This window comes from Penicillium digitatum, chromosome 2 (genome assembly GCF_016767815.1).
Source record: "Penicillium digitatum chromosome 2, complete sequence".
NCBI classification, from domain to species: domain Eukaryota; kingdom Fungi; phylum Ascomycota; class Eurotiomycetes; order Eurotiales; family Aspergillaceae; genus Penicillium; species Penicillium digitatum.
In genome coordinates, this window is record NC_089385.1 from 3,385,944 (window position 1) to 3,410,240 (window position 24,297).

The 24,297-nt window shown below is 49.9% G+C and overlaps 9 protein-coding genes across 9 annotated transcripts; 5 read left to right on the forward strand and 4 right to left on the reverse strand.

Annotated features, from left to right (window-relative positions):
* Positions 1 to 401: 401 nt before the first annotated feature.
* Pdw03_7218 (TATA box binding protein associated factor (TAF)) lies at positions 402 to 1,842 on the forward strand (the record flags this gene model as incomplete). The annotated part of the gene is made up of 3 exons (XM_014678634.1): positions 402 to 771; positions 830 to 1,248; positions 1,303 to 1,842. The coding sequence occupies 3 exons, from the start codon at positions 402 to 404 to the stop codon at positions 1,840 to 1,842; spliced, it is 1,329 nt and encodes a 442-aa protein (XP_014534120.1).
* A 1,755-nt stretch (positions 1,843 to 3,597) lies between these two features.
* Positions 3,598 to 5,091, forward strand: Pdw03_7219 (S-adenosylmethionine decarboxylase proenzyme; the record flags this gene model as incomplete). Its single annotated transcript, XM_066101596.1, has 2 exons — positions 3,598 to 4,137; positions 4,192 to 5,091. 2 exons carry the CDS (start codon positions 3,598 to 3,600, stop codon positions 5,089 to 5,091), a joined length of 1,440 nt encoding a protein of 479 aa, XP_065956679.1.
* An 832-nt stretch (positions 5,092 to 5,923) lies between these two features.
* On the forward strand, positions 5,924 to 7,166 carry Pdw03_7220 (Transcription initiation factor TFIID subunit beta, putative; the record flags this gene model as incomplete). The annotated part of the gene is made up of 2 exons (XM_014678632.1): positions 5,924 to 6,432; positions 6,488 to 7,166. 2 exons carry the CDS (start codon positions 5,924 to 5,926, stop codon positions 7,164 to 7,166), a joined length of 1,188 nt encoding a protein of 395 aa, XP_014534118.1.
* Positions 7,167 to 8,193: 1,027 nt separating this feature from the next.
* On the forward strand, positions 8,194 to 9,726 carry Pdw03_7221 (Acyltransferase 3; the record flags this gene model as incomplete). Its single annotated transcript, XM_014678631.2, has 3 exons — positions 8,194 to 8,316; positions 8,373 to 9,000; positions 9,059 to 9,726. The coding sequence occupies 3 exons, from the start codon at positions 8,194 to 8,196 to the stop codon at positions 9,724 to 9,726; spliced, it is 1,419 nt and encodes a 472-aa protein (XP_014534117.2).
* A 334-nt stretch (positions 9,727 to 10,060) lies between these two features.
* On the reverse strand, positions 10,061 to 11,681 carry Pdw03_7222 (Mitochondrial export translocase Oxa1, putative; the record flags this gene model as incomplete). The annotated part of the gene is made up of 3 exons (XM_014678630.1): positions 10,061 to 10,738; positions 10,796 to 11,533; positions 11,592 to 11,681. The coding sequence occupies 3 exons, from the start codon at positions 11,679 to 11,681 to the stop codon at positions 10,061 to 10,063; spliced, it is 1,506 nt and encodes a 501-aa protein (XP_014534116.1).
* A 408-nt stretch (positions 11,682 to 12,089) lies between these two features.
* Positions 12,090 to 12,547, reverse strand: Pdw03_7223 (Outer membrane protein, MIM1/TOM13, mitochondrial; the record flags this gene model as incomplete). Its single annotated transcript, XM_014678629.1, has 2 exons — positions 12,090 to 12,200; positions 12,266 to 12,547. 2 exons carry the CDS (start codon positions 12,545 to 12,547, stop codon positions 12,090 to 12,092), a joined length of 393 nt encoding a protein of 130 aa, XP_014534115.1.
* An 868-nt stretch (positions 12,548 to 13,415) lies between these two features.
* Positions 13,416 to 15,215, reverse strand: Pdw03_7224 (MFS multidrug transporter, putative; the record flags this gene model as incomplete). Its single annotated transcript, XM_014678628.1, has 4 exons — positions 13,416 to 13,672; positions 13,732 to 14,063; positions 14,120 to 14,723; positions 14,774 to 15,215. The coding sequence occupies 4 exons, from the start codon at positions 15,213 to 15,215 to the stop codon at positions 13,416 to 13,418; spliced, it is 1,635 nt and encodes a 544-aa protein (XP_014534114.1).
* A 1,589-nt stretch (positions 15,216 to 16,804) lies between these two features.
* Pdw03_7225 (Phosphoribosylformylglycinamidine synthase) lies at positions 16,805 to 20,887 on the reverse strand (the record flags this gene model as incomplete). The annotated part of the gene is made up of 1 exon (XM_014678627.1): positions 16,805 to 20,887. The coding sequence occupies one exon, from the start codon at positions 20,885 to 20,887 to the stop codon at positions 16,805 to 16,807; it is 4,083 nt and encodes a 1,360-aa protein (XP_014534113.1).
* A 1,559-nt stretch (positions 20,888 to 22,446) lies between these two features.
* Pdw03_7226 (Aminoacyl-tRNA synthetase, class Ic) lies at positions 22,447 to 24,013 on the forward strand (the record flags this gene model as incomplete). The annotated part of the gene is made up of 8 exons (XM_014678626.1): positions 22,447 to 22,479; positions 22,529 to 22,621; positions 22,678 to 22,794; positions 22,864 to 23,105; positions 23,171 to 23,300; positions 23,356 to 23,425; positions 23,484 to 23,716; positions 23,771 to 24,013. The coding sequence occupies 8 exons, from the start codon at positions 22,447 to 22,449 to the stop codon at positions 24,011 to 24,013; spliced, it is 1,161 nt and encodes a 386-aa protein (XP_014534112.1).
* Between the last annotated feature and the right edge of the window lie 284 nt (positions 24,014 to 24,297).

Here is a 24,297-nt window from a genome sequence, read left to right on the forward strand (position 1 = left end):
ACGATCGATGGCTGAGGCAAAAGTCTTTCAATGTAGACCCTTGCCAGGCAGGCAGCCTAGCTAAAACGGGTGACTGCAGAACCACTCGCGCAACTCTTATCGACAAGCTTTCATCTTCTAGGCGCGGGTGCTGGTCACTTTGTTCCTGCTGTCCATTGAAAGTTGCCTCGTGTAATTTATCAGTTAAACACAAAACTGACTCAATAGAAAGGGCTGTTATTGCCTAATCTGTGGATCCGCTAGCGGTGGCCTCAGAATGCGACTCGCCTTCTAAACCTCATCTGCCCCCCTCGTTCTTCGCCCTTTGACCTCATTTTTCGCGATAGTGCCATTATTGTCTAAACCCAAACTTATCTCGATCTTCCCCCACACGTCTTTATTCCAGTCCACGCCCTTCCACCATGTCTGTCTGGAATCCCGATAACATCCGCGATGTCGCCGAATCCGTCGGTATCCTCAACCTCAATAACGATGTGACCGAGAATCTCGCCCGGGACGTCGAATATCGAGTTGCGCAGGTGCTTGAGGAAGCACTGAAGTCCATGCGCCACTGTAAGCGCACGGTTCTGACCACTCAAGACATCGCGCTGGCCTTGCGCAACCTGGACGTGGAGCCATTGTATGGCTATGATTCTACCCGTCCGTTGAAGTTCGGCGAAGCCTCTCTAGGACCTGGCCAACCACTGTTCTACGTTGAAGATGAGGAGGTTGACTTTGAGAAGTTAATCAATGCGCCTCTGCCCAAGGTTCCCCGCGAAGTCTCCTTCACTGGTGAGTCAATACCCTTCCCTACTTCAATGTGCTGTCTAACCACTAACGTCTACTTTAGCCCACTGGTTGGCTGTCGAAGGTGTGCAGCCATCGATTCCTCAGAATCCAACCGCTGCCGATTCTCGCAACCTCGAACTGGTCTCGAAAGGTCCGAACGCCAACTCTACACTGGCGGCAATTAGTGGCACAGGCGATGTGGCTGTCAAGCCACTTGTCAAGCATGTGCTTTCAAGGGAACTCCAGCTCTATTTTGAAAAGGTCTGCAGCGCCTTTTTGCACGAAACAAGTGAGGATTACCGCACCTCCGGGTATTCCAGCCTTCGTGAGGACCCCGGGCTGCACCAGCTGGTGCCATACTTTGTCCAATTCATTGCCGAAAAGGTCACGCACAGTCTCAAGAATGTTTTCGTTCTTACCCAGGTGATGCACATGGCCGAGGCGCTGGTCCAGAACCAGTCACTTTACGTGGACCCTTACGTGAGCAGAATCTGCCATCTTGGAAGAATATTGTTCAGACGCTAACCGCATTAGATCGCATCCCTCGTTCCATCCATTCTTACCTGCCTAATCGGCCGACAGCTTGGTGGAACCGCGGATCTTGTGGAGTCATTCGCTCTGCGTGACATGGCCGCGTCCCTACTCAGTCTCATCGCTAAAAAGTACTCCCATTCGTCTCACATGCTCAAGCCTCGACTCGTGCGCTCCTGTCTCAAGACCTTCCTTGACCCTTCAAAGCCATTTGGCGCTCATTATGGTGCCATCATTGGACTGCAATCTGTCGGCGGCTCTGAAGTAATCCGAGTCCTCGTCATTCCCAATCTGCACGAATATACCAAACTTCTCAGCGATGGCCTGGACGACTCTGCCCGCCGGCCAGCTGCAGAGCGAGTTCTGAATGCACTTGTGGCTGTGTTGGCCTCGCTGCGTGGTAGCCAACCATTTTTGACCAATGGCCATGCCGTCACAGAGGATCTTCGCTCCAAATTAGTTGAAAAGGTGGGTGATATCGTTGCGACGAGGATCGTGGAGGCTGGAGAGGTGCAACTAGCACATATCATTCTGGAAGCATGAATGGCTTTCTCGGTTTTCTCCATGATATTCCTCGGGTGCTTTTGCAAATGAGGTCACGATGATTTGTTCCTGCGACCTGGCGTTATCTTAGGCGTTGGTTCGGGAATTATGGATACCTAGGTAGACATGTTCAGGCTCTGGATATGTTTTTTTTTTAAAAAAATTATACGACACAACCATTGATCAGCGTGTTTCGAATGGTAACTCTATTTATTGACATCCTATTTAATATTCTGAATTGCCTATACAACACCTACCTTGATTTTTGTTTTTCGTCCTAGTTCTCGGGAAACAAAGGGCTTCACGTTTTGCTTGCTGAATAGGCCTGAGCCAAACTTGGAGGGCTTCCTTGGAGGGCCCAGTTGACTCATCATTTTGTAGCGCTTGTCTGTGGTCAGTTGCGTTATATAGTCACCAGCGACTTGATCTCAAATTTACACGGTGTACTTTGTTGGTCTTTTCATACTTGCAGCTCTAGATGACTATAGAGACGTGCACAGTATAACTTCAAATCTCCCCGCTTAGGACTCCCCCGCTTTATGCTGAGTCAGAGTGATCTTACCTAATAAATTGCATCAGGAACAATGTTTAATTCTGCCAATTGTCACCGCGCGTGTGAAAACCGGGGCCTCGCCCACTCAGGCTTTTTCCCCCCTTCTTGTTTCCGTTTCCCCTTTCAAAGGTCGAAATCGTCCGTGACGATTTGCATGTTACTACAACTTTCAACTTGCCCAATTTGTGTGTAACATGTAACATTATTACATTCCCTGCCATTGAAACACCAACTGACGCTATCATGTTCCCTGATGTCAGACAAATTTTGATCCGTTTTGCCCCACCCTATCGCGGGCCCACAGAGAAAATCACTCATTACCAACCGAACCGGCCTTGAGCAAACATTTTGCACTTCCCCTCCCACACAAGGTCACCAAGGCCAGAGCAAAAACCGTTTTGCCAGTATATCTCATCAAGAGATCCCTTGTACTTTTCAGCCTTTGAGTAATCAGTTTTTTTGACCTCGGGCACCCATTGGGCTTCTGGGTGAGACTGTCCTACAGACAAACCCCGCCGATGTTCACGACTGTGGCCCTCCGCTACCTCGTGCTGATTTAAGCCGAACTCGTCTTCGCCTTCCATGAGCCCAACTGACCTTCTGCGATTTTTGTCCAAGCCCGCGAAGTAAGTGTGATTCCATTTCTGTCTTGAAAGGCGTCGATTGCCAATTGCAATCAAAGCCATTGGATCGGGATACCATAGCCAATGCCATGATTTCGACTACAACAATGAATTATCATGTGTCGAATTTGTCTTGAAGCACTGTTTCTAACAGCCACACTGCTCTAGGCCTCGATAACGCGACTCCCGCCATCTCGTTTTCCAACACTTTTTTTTTTTTTTTCAAAGCAGAATTCTCGTCTGCTAGACCCGATACTTTGACCGGTATCGGTATCTTTCAGGACGAGGGCACAGACTGCTAGTCACAATTTCTCTTAGCATCTTCTTTTTGTCCTTCGCCTTCCGACCTCCTTAGCAGTCCTTTGGTCTGTTTGGAGATTATATCCGCTTGGTCTGACCAGTTAGGTTTTTGTTTCAGGGCCTTCTCTTCTCAGACGGGCATCGCCCCCTTGTTCGTCTGGGCAAGTAGACAGTGCTACTACAGCCTATCTCCATTGAAGTACATAGGGCGGTCCGACGTCACTGTTTCTCCTTCGTTCAACACACACAAGTACAACAGCCTAAGCTACATCCGTCATCATGGTTTACGTCGGTATTCCAACGAACTACACCACCTCGCCATCCTCGTTCGCGGGGACGCCATCTCTGACAATCAACTATGAGGCCACTCAGGATCTCGACTCGACCAGTGCTTTCGAAGGTCCTGAGAAGCTTCTTGAGGTATGGTTTGCGCCATCTGCCGCTGAATTAGGCACCGCCGGTCCTGAAGGCCTCAAAAAAGTGCCTGGGGAAATCTGGAAGGACATGTTGGACCTGGTCAACTGCCAGGTCCTTTCCGTCATCACCTCCGATGAGATGGACGCCTACCTTCTGTCCGAGTCCAGCATGTTTGTTTGGCCACACAAGTTGATTCTCAAGACGTGTGGAACTACCACCTTGCTTTCGGGGCTCCCTCGCATCTTGGAAATCGCTGCCTTGTTCGCAGGGTTCCCACGGGCCACTGCCCCTCCGTCCCGTGGTATCACGGTGGCTGCAGCTCCCTACCGAGTCTTCTACAGCCGGAAGAACTTCCTGTTCCCTGACCGTCAGCGTGGCCCTCACCGCAGCTGGCGTGATGAGGTGCGATCTATGGACAGGTTATTTGTCAATGGTAGCGCTTACATGATCGGGAAGATGAATGGAGAACATTGGTATCTCTACCTTACCGAGCCTGGCACAGTGCTCACCCCGCCGGCGAGTCCTAAAGAGGAGGTTGACTTCCACGAGACTGAAACAAAGATTCTCAACTTCCCTGACGCCAATCCGCGCACTGAATGTGATGAGCACGATGAAACCCTCGAGGTTCTGATGACCGACCTTGATGAGGAAAATGCGAAACAGTTCTACCTCGAAAATGCAACTGCCGTGGCCGAGAAGCGTCAACGCAAGTCGGAGAAAGATGATGGTACCGATCACCTCGACGTCTTCAGCAACACCTCCGACATGGACGAGGAAACTGGTGGCATCCTGCCACCGGAGCTAACCACCGAAGGCCATGCTCTGGGGACTGTCGTCTCTGAGTCATGCGGCCTGTCCGACGTGTACGCTAAGAGCAAGTTCCCGGATGCTCGCATCGACGCTTACCTCTTCACTCCATGTGGCTTCTCTGCCAATGGCGTTGTGCCCGCTCCTGGTGGCAACGCCCCGACCCACTACTTCACCGTGCATGTTACACCGGAGCCTCATTGTTCGTACGCATCCTTTGAGACCAATGTCCCGCACTCTCAGAATGGCAAGGCTACTGCCGACATAATCGAGCAGGTTGTTGCGATCTTTAAGCCTGGCCGCTTCAGCATTACTTTGTTCGAGACCAAGCCCGCGTTGGATGAGCTCGAAGAGGCGAATGGGCAGCATGATGTAGCGCACGCTCAGCGCCAGGCTCTCCGCCGCAGCAAAAAAGTGGAGCACGTGGAGGGCTACCGCCGTGTCGACCGCATCGTCCATGAATTGAACGGTTATGATCTTGTGTTCCGTTATTACGAACACAATGACTGGAAAGGGGGGGCACCGCGAATTGGAGAGAAGGGATTCTGAGAGGACTTTGTTCTTTAGTCATCTGCCATTGGAGTCCTCTCTCCTCGCGCGTGCGACCTTTCTATCCGTTTGGGTTTCTGTCACCTTGTCATTCAATCTTTGCACAGTTCTTTCTGTCTTGTTCACGTTTTATGTCTATCTTGTTTCCTTACATAGTGCGCAGCATCGCATGATTAGGCTGAGCGACACAATATTTCCTCATCTGTTACAGTGTGGTTCAGTCGAGAAAGCTCGAAACATGGGTACTTTGAGCTTCGATTTCTCTCGGAATTTCGTTGTTCTGTCACTCCTTTGATCATTAATCATACCTGGCTTCGGACACTCATCTGCGGGCACATTCGAAGCATTTTAAATCATATTTACCATTCTCTGCATCACATTGCCTTCAGTGTCGAGTGTAAAATCTAGGATTCCCGAACGGGTACCCGTACAGTGTCTAGTATTCAAAGGGCTAAAGCTCACCTAAGATGGAAGGCGGTGAGATGCGTCCTTATCTCGCGTCTCCAAATTGCTTCCAATCGATCGCAACCAGCTACTTTCACCAAAAGTCCGCCGCAAAATAGCACCACTATCTAAGGTCCTTCGAGAGAATCTCTTGCCACCTTTCGAAAAGAACGTTCATTCGCCATTCTCATCCGAGGTTGATATCCACCTTCCTCGCCCGGCGCAAAGCGCAGTGCGAAATCCTTGGCCCTCGAAAGAGCTTCAGCTTGCGCTCACACTCTATCGAATAGATTGAGTATTCTTGCAGCTGGCTGTTTTGAATACGAACTGATTGAACCTTTACACGCGCAATACACCTGCCCCTATCTATCCGCCACGTCTTTTCAAAATGTCGTCACCACCATCATACCAACCAACATCCAACCCCCTCAAACGACCCTCCATCTCCTCCTCCACCTCACAGCCGCTTGGAAAGAAGCAGCGCATGCACCCGCTTCGCCAGACTTCATTCCCGACCGGTATCGATATCGGAGATCGCAGTTTCGGTGCTACTAGTGAAGCCGGGAGTGTGACAGGCAGTTTTACGGGGAGTCTGGGTGGAGCAAGCGCAGACGGAATCTTCTCTGGTGCTGCACGGGGAAAGAAGCGGGGACGCAAGAGTAAAGCCGAGAAAGAGCGGGAACGGGAGCGTGATGATGCTCTCAGCACCAGGGCGGGAGATTCTACACGGTTTGGATCAGTCGATAATGAGGGTTCGGTCAGAGGTGGTCTTTCTGGCGGTGGAGGTGGTGGGGGGGGTGGTGATGATGCAGATGACTACGATGAGGATGATGAGGCAGAGCTATTTGGGCAGCAAGAAGGAGCTACGGATACAGAGGCTGAGAAGAAGAACCTGGCGTATGTCTTCTCCTGTCTGGTGATATTGAATGAAACTAACGTTGGTTTTGGACAGGATTCTGGTTGATGCTTTCAACCCAATGCAATCAGAGCGATATGATCTCTTCAAGCGAGCAAAACTGCGCAAAGAAACCCTCCGCCGTATCGTCAACCACGCCCTCTCTCAATCCGTCCCAGCCAGTGTGGTGACGACCGTCAACGGTTTCACCAAGGTCTTCGCTGGTGAAATGATTGAAATGGCGCGAACTGTCCAGGCCCAATGGGCTGAGGCACACGACCTCGCTGCACGCGATGCGTTTGAGGCCGAAGAAGCCGCCGCCGAAGCCGCAGCCCAGGCGAAAGCCTCAGGTGTGACCGCAAACTCAAAACCCGCTACGCCAACCCCCGCAGGCACAGCAGTCCCCGGATCGGCCTCTTTCAGCAACGGGGTTAAGAAAGAGCCACTTGACTCTAAGCGTACGCCTACACCTTCTCTCCCTACTCATCAGCACTCGACCACATCCTCTCTCCCAGCTTCCACTCCTCTTCGTCCCAGACGCGAGTTCCGTCTTCCACCAAACCCACACCGTGGCCAGCTTCTGCCATCACATCTGCGTGAAGCGGTACGGCGGACAAAGCGTGATGGTGAAGGTGGTGGAGTCGGTTACTCGGGATTGAGTCTGGAGAACCTGGGAGTTCGCGGCTCATTTACGTGGAACTCGGGAAGTGCAGGTGGAAGGCGGCTTTTCCGTTAGTAACCGCAACGGTCTTTTATTGCATATGGGCGGGCTTTGTTTCACTTTCTTTTCATGTCTAATACACTATGATTGGCGATTGGTGCTTTGCAGGGAACTTGTTCGCAGACTGGGTCTGTTTTGACTTTGATATCATGATTATTCTCTGCAACTTACAACTCTCAATGGATTTGAGATGCCCTATTCCATTTACCATGGAGCAGATGGAACCCCTTCAAATTAGAACACACTCGCATCCGTATCCAACACATTCCACTATTCCCCTATTTAACTCGATACGTCTAACCCGGCAGCCCTCAGTCTTGGCAGGGGTGAAAAATGCCCATGTCTCTTACTCCATGCGGACAAACATGATTCGGATTGGCCAGTGCTAATGCCATAAGTGTCTACTCTTTACATGTACGGAGTAGGGATATTTCAATGCTCCAATATCTTCCTATGGTCGCTTGCCGTTTCCATTCAAATGCCAAGTCCTGTGCAACACGCCCAGCACGGCCATGCCTCCCCTATAGGATTGGGCACAGCATTTTCGGAATGGGGGCTAATCTCAATGTCATACCACATACGGAGTAGAGATGGACGAGATGGCAATCGTTGAATCGTCGAATTATCCCCATCCAAAAACGGGAGGGCAGATCATTCGACCCTGCAGCAAGCCATCGCGCAAGGGCTATTCGAGTGGCGTTTTCCCATGGGCATCTTGGTCCAATTCAGCAATGTGGGACTAACACAGATCTTCTCAGGGAAAATGCAACTGGATCTGGACAATATAAGGGCTGCTTGCAGGGCCGCGTCAAGTTCAACACCCTTCTTTCTTGGCAGCCTCTTTCTTGATGTGATCGCCGAGGAGGGTGATTGTCCCAGTAGCCCAATGCCTTGGACGTTTCCGTTTCTCGTTGGGTCCCTTTTGTTCATCATTCTTCTTTGAACACCTTCATTTTCGAGTGAAGTGGGCTAGTCGACGCTCAATCTGCTTTTATTTTATAGCCTGGTTCTTGAACGGTGGCAACTTGGACGTTTCTTTATAATGCGATACCTCCAACCATCTCATCTATACACTCGATTAATAGATACAATCCCCACAACCTTGCCTTGGTCATCCGGGGATTCAGTGAAAGGAGACCCCAAAAAAAGTGTGAAATGGATTGATGTACGTTTTGAAAACAGACAGCGCCTGATAACAAATCTAATATCTTCAACTTGCAGGGACTCCGAGGCATCGCCTCATTCCTTGTAGTCCTAACCCACCTTGCCCGAGCCTGGGACTATGATCTGTTCTCACCACGCGACACTGAAAACGTCAGCCCGCGAATCCTCCAATGGCCCGTCCTTCGCATCCCCTGGCAGGGCCGTCTGGGTGTAACAATCTTCGCCTTCCTAACCGGCTATGTCTGTGCGCTCAAGCCGCTCAAGTTATCGCGAGTAGGCGATACAACAGGGGCATTTGAAACTATAGCAAAGAGCGCCTTTCGTCGACCTCCACGACTCATCTTCCCCGCGACGATTGCTCTGTTCATCTCGTGGACCATTGCGCAATGCGGCGGGTTCATAGTCGCCAATAGGTCTGATTGCTGGTGGTGTCGATATGCGGCGCCGGATCTGGCGGATTCCTTTTGGAAGGAACTCCTTCGTCTGCCGATGAATTTCTTGTCGACTTGGACGACGGGATATATGGCGTACGATGATCATCAGTGGGCACTTTTGCCGCTGCTTTGGTCCTCGATGTTGGTTTATCTGGTGCTTTTTGCAACCATGTTCGTCAAGTTTCGATATAGGGTTTGGGTCTATATCGGAATGTTGTTATATTTCCATCAGAATGCGAGCAGGGATATAGGCGAGTTTTGCTTGCAGATAAAAACAAGGCGTACCAGTTGCTAATGCCGGTTCTATAGAAACCTTCCAAATGCAAGCCATCTACGGAATCCTCCTCTGTGACTTCTCCTACCACACAGCCCTCAAAGACTGGATCGAAAAGCATCCGCGAGGCAGGAAGATGCTGACTATCCCGCTCACTATTGCCGCCTTGTTTCTCGCTTCCTACCCCGGTGAACATCCCGAATGGGCCGGCTGGTCTAATGTGATGCTCAAAGCAAGCCACTACATCTTCCCGCCAGGCGTCAATGTCGGGAAGCGATACACTGCACTTGCAATTGACATGATCATTCTTGCGATCTTCTTCTCCCCTTCAACCAAAGACTTCCTCTCCAGCAGACTGCTTCTCTGGCTCGGCAAGCAGAGTTTCGCCGTCTACCTCATCCATGGAACCATGCTGCGCGTGGTACTCTGTTGGATGCTATATGGTATCAGTGGTCAGCCGTGGGAGGGTCCTGAGCCATTGACTGATGACAAGCGTGACGACTGGTTGCGTATCCGGCCGCCGTGGGTCGTTGGCATAAGTATTCCGATCTGGATTGGGCTTGTGTATATCCTTGCTACGCTGTGGACGACGTACGTAGATACCTTCTGTGCTTCTATGACTCAGAAACTGGAGAAGGCTGTTTTTGTTGAGGATGAGAAGACGCCTTTGCCTATGCAATCGATCCCCATGCAGACGACTTGATCTTCTGTCGTTTTTGGGGCGTGCTACATGTTGGTGCTGGATGTTGAGTTGGTTTGACCTGGGTCTGTGTTGTCGAGAGAACGTGATTTCTTTGACGTGGCTGGTCCATGGCCATGGATGTAAATTTGACTTGTTCTGGCGTTTCCCTTTCCTAGCTCTTCCAGTCTTGATCAAATGCGGCAGCAAGATGAGTAATGTAAAGCTTCAATTCTATAGAAGTGTACATAGCCAAAAATGGAGATTGCGGCCGAACGAAATTCTACCCTTCAAATCACAAAAAGAGAATGCAAATGCCACTGCGCCATATTTTACAGTTTGTATAAACACACGCTGATTAAGCATGGCGAGAGCCACGTCGTCCGTTAGGTTTGCGAGCAGCCGTCTGACTGTTCTTCAAAGACTTGCTGGCCTTGGTCCTTTCGTTCTCCAAGGTTTGCATGTGCTCCTTGCGACGAGCTTCGTTGCGCTCTCTTCGCATGAGCTCATCCTCGTCTTTTCGCTGTTGTTCGTATTCATCTGCGCGCTTCTTTTGGTCCTTGGCAATACGTTGCTCGACCGTTGAAGTGCCCATGGTTTCTGAGACTGATTTAGATAGATTGGAGCCAACCTTCCCGAACTTCTGGTAGATGCGGTCAATGATGCTGATCTTCACATCCTCTTGTGCAGATGACACAGGGACTTCACTGAGTGCTTTCTCTTGCGCGGCTTTTTCCTTCTCAAGGCGTTCAAGCAGTTGGCGAAGGCCCTTGCTTTGGGTGCTTTGGGTGACTGCCGAGAACTTCGGCCCATTGGATGGCTTCTTCGCGATCGACAAGGACATCCACTTCCGGAAGGCATCCGAGTTGATCAGATAAGTTTGACCCAGGCCGAAAAGACCACTTGCCACAAAGTAGAACTGTAGGGCACTTGGCATGAATGCCATAAAGGCAAAAGACATGACGGGGAAACCATAGATGATGTACTTTCCTGCCTCAGTTTGCATCATGGGCATAGCGCCGGATTCGCCACCTCTCTGTTATCTATAGTTAGTGTCGCGGTTACAGTAGATCACATAAAAACCAAAACTTACCCTCAGAGATAGACATAGCGTGCCAGCAGCGATCATGGGCAAGATGTAAGTGGGATCGGCAATAGTCAGATCTTTAATCCATCCCGCTGTTTCCGTGGCCAGGGCCGGCACTGGCAACGCAGTCATTGCTCGAACGACTCGGAAGCATCCAAAACCAAGTGGAATTTGCAACATGGGAAGAATTGACTTCCATGTCTTGATGCCGTGGGCAGCGTTAATTTCCTGGAGCTGGGCTCTTACAATCTGAGCTTCCTGTTGGTTTCCCTCGGTCGACGCAGCGACCATTTTTTGCCGGAGGGGCTCAGTCTGAGATTTGGCGTTGGTCATTCTTGCGGCGTTCTCGGATGCGCCGAGTACAGGCTTCAGCATTGCTACACGAGTCAAAACACCGACAGCCACGATACTAGCCCACCATGGCAAACCGGTCCATATGTGAGTGTGCTCGATAAGCCATTGCATTGTCGACGTGAAGCCCCATCCGAAGTCCAGCCCGAGCTCCTTAAGATATCCAATGCGTTCCGGAATCGTGGTTATATCGTTTATGTTTACCGCGTTCTTCAATGAGCCGTCGAAAGCGAATTCGGGAAGTGTTGAGTCGGAGGAGGTAGAATTGAATCGGACTGCGGCCGGGCCGGTAACAGTTGGTGTCATGCGCCAGGGAGCACTTCCGGATATTGCTGACTTCAATTGGCCCCGCTGGCTAGGGAACCGCAGGCTTTGTGACCGCAAGGTGGACATCTGCAAAGCCAAGTCAATATCGATATTTTTGCAAAGCCGAGTCAACGGGAGAACAGACAGATCGAGAGGAGCGGGACATGGCGGTCATCCTCTGACGTGCAAGGACAGCGGCTGCACTGGACCCTTTCAGGCCAATAGGTCCGATCATTGTGGTTTGAGATAATGAGAGATGGGGAGATTAACCAAATACGGAAGAGTTGTTCTCCTGCCTTTCGGCGCGACTTTTTCTGCCCGGGCGGTAAATGATCCCCGGATCACGGGTACGGGTCAGGCACGGAGACTCGAAGGTGGAAATGTGGAAATATGCAATTTCCGAAGTCATGGACTTGGATATTCTTAATATCGTAACAAAAGCTGGCAGCAAAATGTAAATCCTAGTTCGCCAAACGCCAATCCCCCCCCCTCCTTGAGTCAACAAGTCTATGTACATCCACTAAATTCAGGTGTGCACAGTATGCCAGTTATCGATCCCAAATCACCTATGCTTCGGTTTTTGTCTCCCGCGAAAATGCAGTCATTCTTATACGGACCAAACAGCAAAAGAGACCTCGATCACTTATTCTAAAGACGCAGTATCCCTCAACCCAGGGCGTCTTCGCTCCGAAGGAAGCTCCCGCATTTCAACACCGGGGCCCACTGCATGTGAGCGGCGGTGGTTAGGGAAGATCTACATAATGAAGAGCAGCTAGTCAGTAATTGTAATAAATACAAGCTTATTACAATTCTACCTACCTTAGTGTTAGACCATCCAAGTCGGAAAGCAGCCTCGTGTGCGAACAGCTCTCCAAAGCCTAGCATGAGGCCGTTCACGAAGGGGAGGAAGAGGTTGATAGCCGCACCGCGCAGAAGACCCCAGACACTTGGTGGCTTGTAAAGCATCATAAGTGAGCTTGCGGAAGATGGCACCGAGGAAGATGTCTCATGGTTCGCGGAGTAGTTCTCTGAGTCGGAGGGGACGGTCATGGCAGAGTCGTAGAGCTCGGCGGGCAAGGCGGAGACGGCGTCGGAGGCCATTATTAGGGTCGGAAAAGACCGAGTAGTTGTTTCGTATCTTTTAAATAGAGGAGTCGTAGTTGACGTTGACTCTTGGTCTCGGGAAAGGAGCAAAGTTAAAGAGAGGCTAAAGTTGATGCGATGGTCCCGATGAGCTCGCCGGGGCCTAGGTGGTCATGCCGATTATGTCAGCACATTGCATGCCCACCCGGAAAGGCACACTGAGTTGTGAATAGCGCGTTGTTCACTCTAAGGAAAACATCTTGGAAAGTTCACGATCTTCAATGTCTCCATCTTCAAGTCTTTGATGTCGATGTCCACGGACTGGGATTGTGTTAGTGACAGCGTTCCAACACAGACCTAAGCCTGTTCAGGTCCGACTACAGGCCTAGTACTTGTAATCATCTATTTCTTCGAGTTTTCTCTCTATCCATGACAAGTAGTCGTTTTTAAGATTAAGAACTCGATGCTTAAAAAGGAGTGGTGGTTTGAGCAAGTAGATAAATGTACAAAATCAGTTAGCTCAACCGTTGTTAGATCTGTAAAGTCAACGTAATTTTCTCTTCCCATCACCAACCTTCTCATGCTTCAGGATTATCCGGTGTATTAAACCATCCCGCTAGATCAAAACGACTTCGACCTGTTCATTAAAAGCACTCATGATATTATGTGCGTTAAACACTTTGGTATTAAAAACTATCAATGGATATCTAAGGTTCTATCAATTATATATGCAACGGAGATGAAAAGACGCCGTGCCAGTGTCATCCAAGTTCTTTTCCACATCAGTCATAACAGCAAACCCATTTCCACATTGTTGCACAAGCTGAAAGAAATGGAAAATTTACCTCCTCTCTTAAAATTTCCCACCGTCAAACTCGACAGTAATCTACGCCTTGATGGCTTTCTCCTCATCGTCGTGGAAGGCGAATTTCGAGAAACGACGAATGGACGCTCCCTTGAAGTAGAACACATAGGGAATGGCGCAGCATCCCAAGCCGATAAACGCAAGAAGCGAGCTAGCCCACTGGTCGCCCAGACGCTCGTACATTTGCTCTGTGAACAGAACTGTGCTGGCACCCCAGATAGACCGGATGAAGGTCTTGGCTGCGAGAGCAGATGCTGCTTGATGCTGGTACGTATCAACTGGAGAAAAGGTTAGCAATGACACAGATGAATGTTGTGTTTATGAGTTCTGTACATACCAAGGTAGTTGTTGGCAGAGTTATAGAGCAGGATAATGCCGAATCCAATCAGGAAGCCTCCCATTGCCGGTCCCATCCAGTGAATGTGGGGGTAGGAGGTCCAGGCGAAGAGGAAAAGACCAGAAGGGACGCACCAGCAAGCCCACATCATGGGAATCAGACGTTTTTCGGCTGGAGGCTTGCCACCGCATGCTGTAGAGACCTCGAGGTAGTGTCTGTTGACAAAAGGAGCGCAGCATGCACTTAGGATCACACCGATAGCTAGAGGGATAAACATGAGACCAGTTTTAGACGCGCTCCATCCTTTGCCACCCTGGTAAACAATAGGGTAGCTAGAGATATAGTCAGTCTCTAGCCAGTGTTGATGCAAGGTATATTGATGACTTACGCAACGAAGAACATGTATAGTAAGCCATAAATGACCGACATGTAAAGAGAAATGAACAAGACAATGGGCTCGAGGAACAAAAGCTGGAAGGGCCGGAAGAGGAAAATTCGCAGCTTTTCACCCATAGGGCGAGGATCGAGCTCGGTTTCAGTGGTATACTTGAGGTCGTTCTCAGCAATGCGAAGTTTTTGGGCTCGCTTCTTCAGCAAAATTGGTGCGAATGTCTCCGGGACAGTGAAGGTGATCATAACCCAGGCAACAAAGGCCAAAATAAGCTGAATCCAGTACAGCCAGCGCCAACCACAGTTGTCCGACAGAAAGCCACCAGCAAGTGGGCCGATGGCCGGACCGATGAAGGGAGCAGCGCTGAATGCTGCCATCGGAACACCACGTTCCTCACTCTTCCACAAATCAGCCAGAGTACCACCGACTAGAGTCATAGGGGCACTAAAAGCGATTCCATCGATCAAGCGGCAGACAATCAGAGTTCCTATGTTTTTAGAAACGGCGCAGGGGATGACGAAAATAACAGCGATTGCAAGGGTCAGGGCGTAGACAGGACGACGTCCAAAGATTTCTGACATTGGAGCAAAGACCATGGGTCCTAAAATTAGGGTTAGAACTATCAAATCACATCACATGTGAGGCACTTACCAAGACCGAATCCAATAACGAAAACCGTGATAACAAGCAAGCTGACTTCACGGCCAATACCGAATTCCTCGACGGGTCCCTCGATATCAGCTGTAATGACACTACTGCAAAATGCGACAACAAAGCAGGTAAAGGCGACCACCATGGTACAGTACCACTTATACGCCTTTGACCAGTTCTTGGGGCTCTCAGGGTCGTCGATAGTGAAGGTTACCATCTTCCAATCTTCGATTTTGCCAGTAGCATTGGACTTGACCTGCTTGATGATTTCACCTGTCCTCGTCTCGGTGGTGTATTCACGCAAATCTGCAGTATCATTGATTTCGCGAACTGGCAGGTCCAGATAATCATTGGGCTGTTCATGGCTAAATTCGCCAGACCTGATGGAGGCTGTCGGGCTAGTTGCAATTTCGTGGGTCTGATCTGACTGAGGAATCTTCATATTGAAAGATATCAGATTGCTGATGGGGATCGTACCCAGAGACAAGTATAAAGTGTCGTAGTTTAAAGTTCAAGGTGTGGTGGTGGTGGTAACGTGAGGTCAAACAAGTTAGATCGTTTAGAACTCCCCGGGGGGGCATCCTTTTATACTTCATCTTAGTAATTTTGTTTCACTGATCTTTTGGCGGGCAGATTATAACCAAAAAAGAAAAAAATTACAAGAGCTATCCATGGATGAAGATGCTCATACATTTTTGCTCCAAGCGGAGCCTTTGATATCGGCCCGCACCCCCAGATGGGTTGCCTGATGTGGATGTCAGCGCTAGTCATATTTGGCAAAATGCTGCGATGAAGCCTTGGCATTCTTGGCAGCCTTGGCATTATTGCTTGGTTCCTGATACCTCTTCGAGAAGACAAGCCGTTGAGATTTTTCAATTATCAATGTGTATCTCACATTATTCATGTTCTAGACCCATATCAGGATGTAACTCTACTCATTGAGACATTGGTTATTGGATTATCCAGGGGTGGTTTTTCCTTCGAGCAAGGGGAGTAAATGTCGCATTAGAGAATGCGCTAGATTATGTGTTAATCAGCAACGTGTGTAACCGAGTAAGTTGTTACCTGAGGTTCCTTATTTTTTTTTGCATTCTTCCTATGTTGTTCAGGAGTCGTTTCCCGGGTTGCAGGGTTGCAACTTGGAATCACGCGAAGCGGATCGTGAGAAGCTCAATCATGGAGATACTAATATGTAGAAATCTACGATGACAGTCATCTGATTTGTCGACATTGTAGACCATACAAAATAGAAATTATCAGCATCTGTGTCCAATTACAACAGTTGCATCTACTGGTAAAGGACGACCTCGGAAGCGACATTGAATTCGGTTAGGTTAGCTCAGCTGAGGGGATATTACAATGTCACCTGAAGATGTACATGTTGTAACATGGAATTTTTATCTTGGGTGACACGGTCCTGAATCACAGTACATAGGTTAATAAGACAATCTTTTTGCTTTTCCCCTTGACCTCTATAGATCGGAACATCCTACCAAATTAGGAAAATTGAAGTGCACTTCCTCGTTGGGAACTAAACCTCAGGCAATGCGAATGCGGACTTCGGTTTGCCGCAACGTTACTTTAGGAATAGTATACAACACAGAAAACAAACACGTCAAGGTTCCTGTCTGCTGATCCTCCTCTTGACTACAAGGAGCTTTGATGTTGCGAGAAATAACTGACCCCAAGGTAAACAACGGACCAGAAATTATAGATTAGTCTCTCAACCAGATCAGAATCGAGGAGCCCGGCGGCTGGCGTTATTACGCCGTAACTGTTCTATCTGAAGGGGGCCTATAAAGAAAACAGAGTTGCTTACAGCTTATTGCAGTAGCCCGTAAGATGGGTCTTCAGCCTCTGAAGAAAACATTCGAATGGAAATATTATTCATCAATTTTGCTATGTACTGATTTGAGAGGTCATTTTGGCATGTTCGTTTTTTCAACTCCAGCACAAAAAGTATGTGGACAAGAACTCGGAATAAACAAGGAATAAACGTAAAAAAAGCTTCGTAAATAATAACTGAAGATTCTAACCAATCCAGCGTCTGGCGCTATAGAAGACACGTCCCCAAGGGCCAATCTCGCCCCAAGAATCGGCGTTCGGAGGCAACCAGCTGGCAATACCGTTCATGACGGTACGCTCAGGGTGGGGCATGATGGCAAGGACACGGCCGTCGGGGCTGCGCACGCCGGCAATACCCTCGGGACTTCCGTTAGGGTTGAACGGGTACTTCATCGTGGGCTTGAGGGAGGAGTTGTCGACAAAGCGGACGGGGGCAAGACCCTCACGAACGAAGTCGGAAGCCGAGATGCCCTGGGAGCCGACGAAAGAGGCACGACCCTCGCCGTGAGCAACGGCAATGGGGAGCGAAGTACCGTCCATGCCGTGGAAGAAGACGCTGGGGCGGGAGGGGTCGGGGTCGGAGATGCGGGCCATGCAGACACGGCCTTCGTACTGCTCGCTAGTGTTGCGCTCGAAGCTGGGCCAGTAACCCGCACCAGGAATCAAATCCTTGATACGAGACAAGAACTGGCAGCCGTTGCAAACACCTAGGGCGAACGTATCCGGGCGTTCGAAAAACTCCTGGAACTCCTTGCGGGTGTTCTCGTGCAGCAAAACGGACTTGGCCCAACCCTGGCCGGCACCCAAGACGTCACCGTACGAGAAACCACCGCAGGCAGCGAGACCGGCGAAGGTGGAGAGAGACACACGGCCGGAAATAATGTCGGTCATGTGAACATCGACGGCAGAGAAACCAGCGGTGTTGAAGGCGAAGGCCATCTCAGCTTGACTGTTAACACCCTGTTCGCGAAGAATGGCAACACGAGGCTTGTTGGCGAAGGGAGAGTATTGGGAAAGGCTGGTCATCATGGGCAAGCCCTTGTCCTTGGGGTCGAATGTAGGATTCCATGAGAGACCGGGGTTGGCATCGTCAAGGATATTGGCATACTCCTGCTCCGCGCATTCCGCGTTGTCACGGATCTTCTGCATGTGGTAGGAGGTCTTGGCCCAGATCTGCTGGAGGCAGGAACGGGTGTTACGGTAAATCAAAGAGGCCTTGTGGTAGATGACAAGGTCCTGCTTGGGCTGCTGAGCCACACGTCCAATTTTGTGAATCAGACCCGGAGGGGGACCGCAAGTGGCAAAGCATGAGCGGAACTGGATCTCGTGCTCCTTGCGGACTTGGAAGACAGCACCAAGCTCTTCAGTGAAAAGGGATTCAATGACATCCTTGGTGTTGAACGAGGCACAGATGTTATCGAGCATTATCTCAACACCGCAGCGGCCGGCGAACATCATTTCAACAAGAGTAGTCAGAAGACCACCATCGGAGCGATCGTGGTAAGCCAAAACAATTCCGGCCTCTTGAAGTTGCTGTGTAGCATCGAAGAAATCCCGGAAGAGATCGACATCACGAATGTCAGGACACTCGGAGCCGACTTCTTTGAAGACCTGGGCAAGGGCCGACCCGCCAAGCGTCTTGCGACCGAACGATAGGTCTACAAACATGAGGACTGTCTCACCAACTTCTTCGTAGCTACGAAGAGCCGGGGTCCAGGTCTTGGTGAAATCGCCAACCGGTGCGAAGGCAGAGATGACACAGGACATGGGGGCAGTGACCTCCTTGGCCTCATTTGAAGTCTCATCCTTCCACTTCATCTTCATGGACATAGAGTCCTTGCCGACGGGAATGCTGATGCCAAGCTTAGGGCATAGATCCATACCGACAGCCTCGACAGCTTCATAGATAGCAGCACCCTCGCCAGGATGGCTACCGGCGGACATCCAGTTGGCAGAGAGCTTCACTTGGCTGAGACGATCCACAAGATCGGAAGCAGCCAGGTTCATGAGTGACTCGGCAACAGCCATACGAGCAGACGAAGCCGAGGAGATGAGAGCCAAAGTAGGCTTTTCACCCATGGCAAAGGCTTCACCGGTCTTCACACCTGAGACCAAGGAAGTGGCAGTAACCGAGACATCTGATACGGGTGTCTGCCACTTGCCAACCATCTGGTCACGAGCTGTCAGGCCACCGACAGTGCGGTCGCCGATAGTAATCAAGAAAGACTTGGAGCCGACTGCAGGGAGAGACAGCACTCTCTTGATAGCCTCATCGACAATCTCCGTCTTTGAGGTGAGAGAGGGAAGGTACTTGGCGAGGCTAGAGTCCACGGTGGGCAGCTTCAGCTTCCGCGAATCGACAGTTCGGGTCATGCGAGGAGTCTTTCCGAAAAGCACAGACAAAGGAAGGTCTATCGGAGCTGGGTACTCCTTGGACTCTCGGTCAAGGAGAATGAGTCTCTTTTCTTCCTCGGACGCACCGCCGCCACGACCGACAACGGAGAAGCCACAACGCTCACGGTTAGCGATAGCAGTAAACTTGTTCATGCTCTCCTCACCGACCGCCATGACGTAGCGCTCTTGGGCTTCACAGCACCAAATTTGCATAGGGCTCATGCTACGGTCGGTGTTGTCAATTTCACGAAGCTCGAACGTAGCTCCCAAGCCCGAGTCGTGGATCAGCTCAGGAAGGGCGTTGGACAAGCCACCGGCACCAACATCGTGGATGAACTTGATGGGGTTATTGTCTCCCATGGCCACACAGGCGTTGATAACCTCTTGAGCTCTCCGTTGGACTTCGGCGTTGCCTCTCTGCACACTGGCAAAGTCAAGCTCGGCGGATCCTTCACCGGAAGTGATGCTAGAGGCAGCACCACCTCCCAGACCAATAAGCATAGCCGGTCCTCCTAGCACCACAAGGAACGCACCGGGCTTGACAACGTCTGGGTGCTTGATAGCGTGTTGAGGGCGAACGGTTCCAACACCACCAGCGATCATGATAGGCTTGTGGTATCCTCGAACTTCCTTCTCACCATTACCCACATCAATCTCGGTGAGCAGGGTGCGGAAGTACCCACCAATGCAGGGACGGCCGAACTCGTTGTTGAAAGCAGCGCTACCAATTGGTGCCTCCAACATGATATCTAAACTGCTGGCAATGTGGTTTGGCTTGCCGACATCAAGTTCCCATGGCTGTTTCAAGTCAGGAATCAAAAGGTCCGACACACAGTAGCCAGAGAGACCGGCTTTAGGGCGCGAGCCACGACCGACGGCACCCTCGTCACGAATTTCTCCGCCGGATCCTGTAGCCGCACCAGGGTAAGGTGAAACGGCAGTAGGGTGATTGTGGGTTTCCACCTTGGCCAGGAAGTGCACAACTTCCTTGGTGTGCATCCACTGCCCGGTTGTCGGATCGGGGGCCCAGAACGCGGCCTCGGGGCCCTCCAGAACGGCGGCATTGTCACTGTAGGCACTGACGGTGTGCTCAGGATGCTTCTTGTGCGTGTTGCGGATCATGGCAAACAGACTGTTTGGCATAGGCTTGCCATCAATCACCCAGGAAGCGTTGAACTGCTTGTGTCGGCAATGCTCCGAGTTGACCTGAGCGAACATGAAGAGCTCGACATCAGTAGGGTCACGGGCAATTGCACCATTTGGACCATAAGCCTCAGCCAGGTATTCAATTTCTGAATCATCAAGGGCCAAACCGAGCTCGATATTTGCCTCTTGAAGAACCTCCTTGGGGGACTTGGTGCCGCCCTGGAGAGGAATGGTCTTGAGAGGTTGAGGAGCGTGCTCGGAGAACATTAGGCTCAGCTCAGGCTCATCTTTACCAATAATCTGAGTCATGCGATCATGAAGCGTATCCAGATACTCTGGCTTATAGTCTTCTGCACTGTCACGAAGACACGAAATCTTCATACCCCGTTCGATCCGCTTGACGTATTTCTGCAGGCCACAGACGTGCGAAATTCCAGTTGCCTGGGAGCTCCATGGCGAGATGGTACCGGTACGAGGGAAAATGTAGAAGGTATCGAATTGACCGTCGGTAGATTCAAAAGTGGGAGGGACGTCTGTGATATCGCCGTACTGAAGCAATTGCTCGAGCACTGCACGCTGGGGCTCATCCAAGGGCTGGGTGGTATGCACATAGTGAATCCACTGGGCTCGTACATCCTGTACACCGATGCTGGTAGCAATAGCTTGCCCTCGGGAGCGGGAAAAGGCAACGGAGCCCGAAATGGCCAAGTAAGTGTCGGTAGAAGCCATCGTGAAGCAAATTGGGGATTATCCCAATGAGTCGAGTATGACACAGGAGACTAAAATCGATTCTCCTGGTATCGAAGTAGATTGAGTGGCTGGAGTGCCTCTCTCAAGTGGACTTGAGAAGATCGCTAGAAGAGGCCGGCGATGACTCTATCGCCGCTTTTTTTTTTGTAAGAGAAATGAGTTTCCCCCGCCCTAAGCCCGTTGCGGCTTATCTAGATGAGTCATGTGACGATAATAATTTTCAAGCTTTGACAAATTCTTCATTTCCATTTTCTGTTGTATACCATGACGTATCCATTTACCTGTGTTGAAAGAATTTGCCAGTTAAATATGACAATTACGAAATACTCTCGTGCCATCTGATAGTATCGAAATGAAAGCGGAGGGGTCGAATGGAGGGGTATTGCGGGGCACTGAGTCAACAACATTGGCCTGGGGGATCTCTTCGGTAGAACAACTATCAGAAGGAACAAAAGGATGTTTTTGGCCTTTGGGAACCTCCACTTTATTCAGTAGGAAGAAACATTGATGAAATTAGAGAAACTTTATCCATCGGTAAACATCACATAAAATGAACGGGAATACAATCTAAATGAACCCCGCATTATATCAATCTTGGGATGTTCCTCATCGTGTCCTGGTTTCTAGGCTCATATTATCTAGTTCCCTTACTGTGCGACAACAAAAGAAGGCCGAGTGATTCCCTTACTCGCCTAAAGTGTCACCTTCACGGTTTCCTTTTAAAGTATACTTTGACCTTGATCCATGGGTCTTATCTTCACCTATCCTCTAATACAACTGGCTGTTTACGCCCTTTAACAGCAACAATGGGATGAAGACCGTGTAGGAGAAGTCTGCAGCTCCATGCATCAAGGTTCTATATAGGAACTTGACAAGGCTGCAGTCAGCATAAGGCTCGAAGAGAAGACATTTAAATGCCTACTTGTTAACGGCACATGTGAAGCTCGCCGAAGAATATCTTGGGCGATGCGAATGAAGCAGGCATCAAACGCAGTATAGGACGTTCCTGGGAATGGAACCCAGTTCTACTGCCAGTGAGGACGGTTTAGCCTGCAGGCAGGTGAGCTTCTAGGGCTAATGTATTCACAGGGGTCAACTAGATACTAAAGAAAATGATATCCATTTGGTAACAACCTAAGCACTTCTTGCCGCTGGATAGGTTTGTCTTTAAACAAGTCCAATCGTCGAAAAATAACCCGCCTGGAGAAGATATAAGATGAGCAACAATCTGCTTCGAGGTTGGGCGTTACCCACATTCACCTAAACAGAGCAATGATTCTACGTGCGCTGCTTAAGATGTGAAACCAAAATTCAATACTATGCATGATATCTTGATGTAATGAAACGGAAGCATTCCAAGCTGCTCAAGTGTCGGAGGGAATGGAGATTAGCGGAGATAGAGCGGGGAGGTCATCGCTGAGTCACCCATCCCACCTTTCGCTTTTTGCTCTTCTTTTGGACAACTCTCCTGTCTTCTCCTCTCACGCTCGCTCACTCTATTGCATCTTAATATTTGAAATTCCTGTTTTTAGCCCACCATGGATTCTGCGGCGCAAGCAAGATTCGATCTCGTGAGACCCTACGCAAACCGCATTTTAAACCAAAGCTCATTTCTTGCAGATCAATTCGAACCTCGCCGAGTTCCTCAATCCAGAGATCATCCAGGACATATTGAAAAGCGGACGCAATCCTAGGGTGTACTGGGGCACAGCAGTTCGTAGAAAAAGTCTTTATTGCGACACACCCTGCTAACACCTTCCCTTTTCTAGACCACCGGTCGCCCTCACATTGGCTACTTTGTGCCAGCGCTAAAGATCTCGCAGTTGCTCCTCGCAGGCTGTGATGTGACGATTCTGCTTGCTGATGTACACGCCTTTCTCGATAATGTAAGCGCATATCTTTCGGAGTGACTCGTTCAAATCCCGATTTAACCAACCCTTTTTGAAAATAAATAGTTGAAAGCGCCGCTCGAGCTAGTGGAACAACGTTCGATTTACTATCGAAACATCATCACTGCTATTCTTCAAGCTGTCGGGGTTCCTACCGAAAAGCTCGAATTTGTTCTTGGTAGTTCCTACCAGAAGAGTCCTGATTATGTGCTTGATGTGTACAAATTGTCTTCTTTGATCTCCGAAGGTCAAGCCAAGAAGGCGGGTAGTGAGGTCGTTAAGCAGACTGGCAATGCTCCGTTAAGCGGGTATAGATATCCAATTCCCTCGTCCATATGGATTGCACAATGTACGAATACTAACCGTTCACCAGACTATTGTACCCAGTTCTTCAAGTTCTCGATGAGCAGCACTTAAATTGTGATGCTCAGCTCGGCGGAGTGGATCAGAGGAAGCTCTTCACCTCAGCGACGGAATGGCTCCCTAAACTTGGATACCGCATTGTGAGTTATCATCCTACGATTTTAACCAAACTATCAGAGGCTTACCTACGTCCAGCGTGCCCACCTTCTAAATCCTATGATGGCCTCCTTATCCTCCGGGAAGATGAGCTCTAGTGATAACCCAGGTAATCAACTCCCTCTTGATCAGAAGTTGTCTTTATCATTATGCTAAACTCCGATCAGATAGCAAAATCGATCTCCTCGACTCGGCCGAAAGTATCACAAAGAAAATCCGGAAGGCAGAGTGTTTCCCCAAGATCGTCGAAGACAACGGTGTACTTTCCTTGGTCGAGCACATTCTGTTGCCCGCAGCTGTCCTTAAGGGCCACGGAGAATTCCGCGTCGAGCGCAAGGACGCTGAACCTCTGGTCTTTACCGATATTAAGCAGATGCACGATGCTTACGCAGCTGATATTGTATGTCTACCTATCTTTCTCATCACACAGGCTCGTATCTAACAAACATTTTAGTTGACACCACAGCTGCTTAAGCCTGCTGTCTCGGCTGCCATGATTGCCCTTATGGCCCCTATTCACGCCGCTTACACAGCCTCGCCTGAATGGCAGGAGGTAACATTAAAGGCTTACCCGCCTCCGGTTGTGCAAAAGAAGGTCAAGAAGGTCAAGGATAGAGGCTCTCGCTTCCCCGGCGCAAAGCAAGAAGAGACAGCCCAGCCTTCGGAGCAAGAGGCCGCTCAACCTTCAGAGCAATAAATGGTTTGTGCAAATGAATAGAGCGCAAATCAGACCCTACGCGTACCTGGCAATACAAATTCTTCCCATTAATCTGGGCTCTAAGTCTCCAATTGGACGGGGTTGGTGATCGCTCCGTGGACATCCATGGAAGTCTGCGACCCCGGTTGAAAAAGGGGTCGCCTGTTTGAGTTTCCGAATCGGGTAGAAGAAACGCTCAGGGAACTTTATTTTGAGACCGAAGCTTATGTTCGTGGTTAAAAAAAAAAGTCATTATTGCACCTTCCACTACTCAGACCCTACAT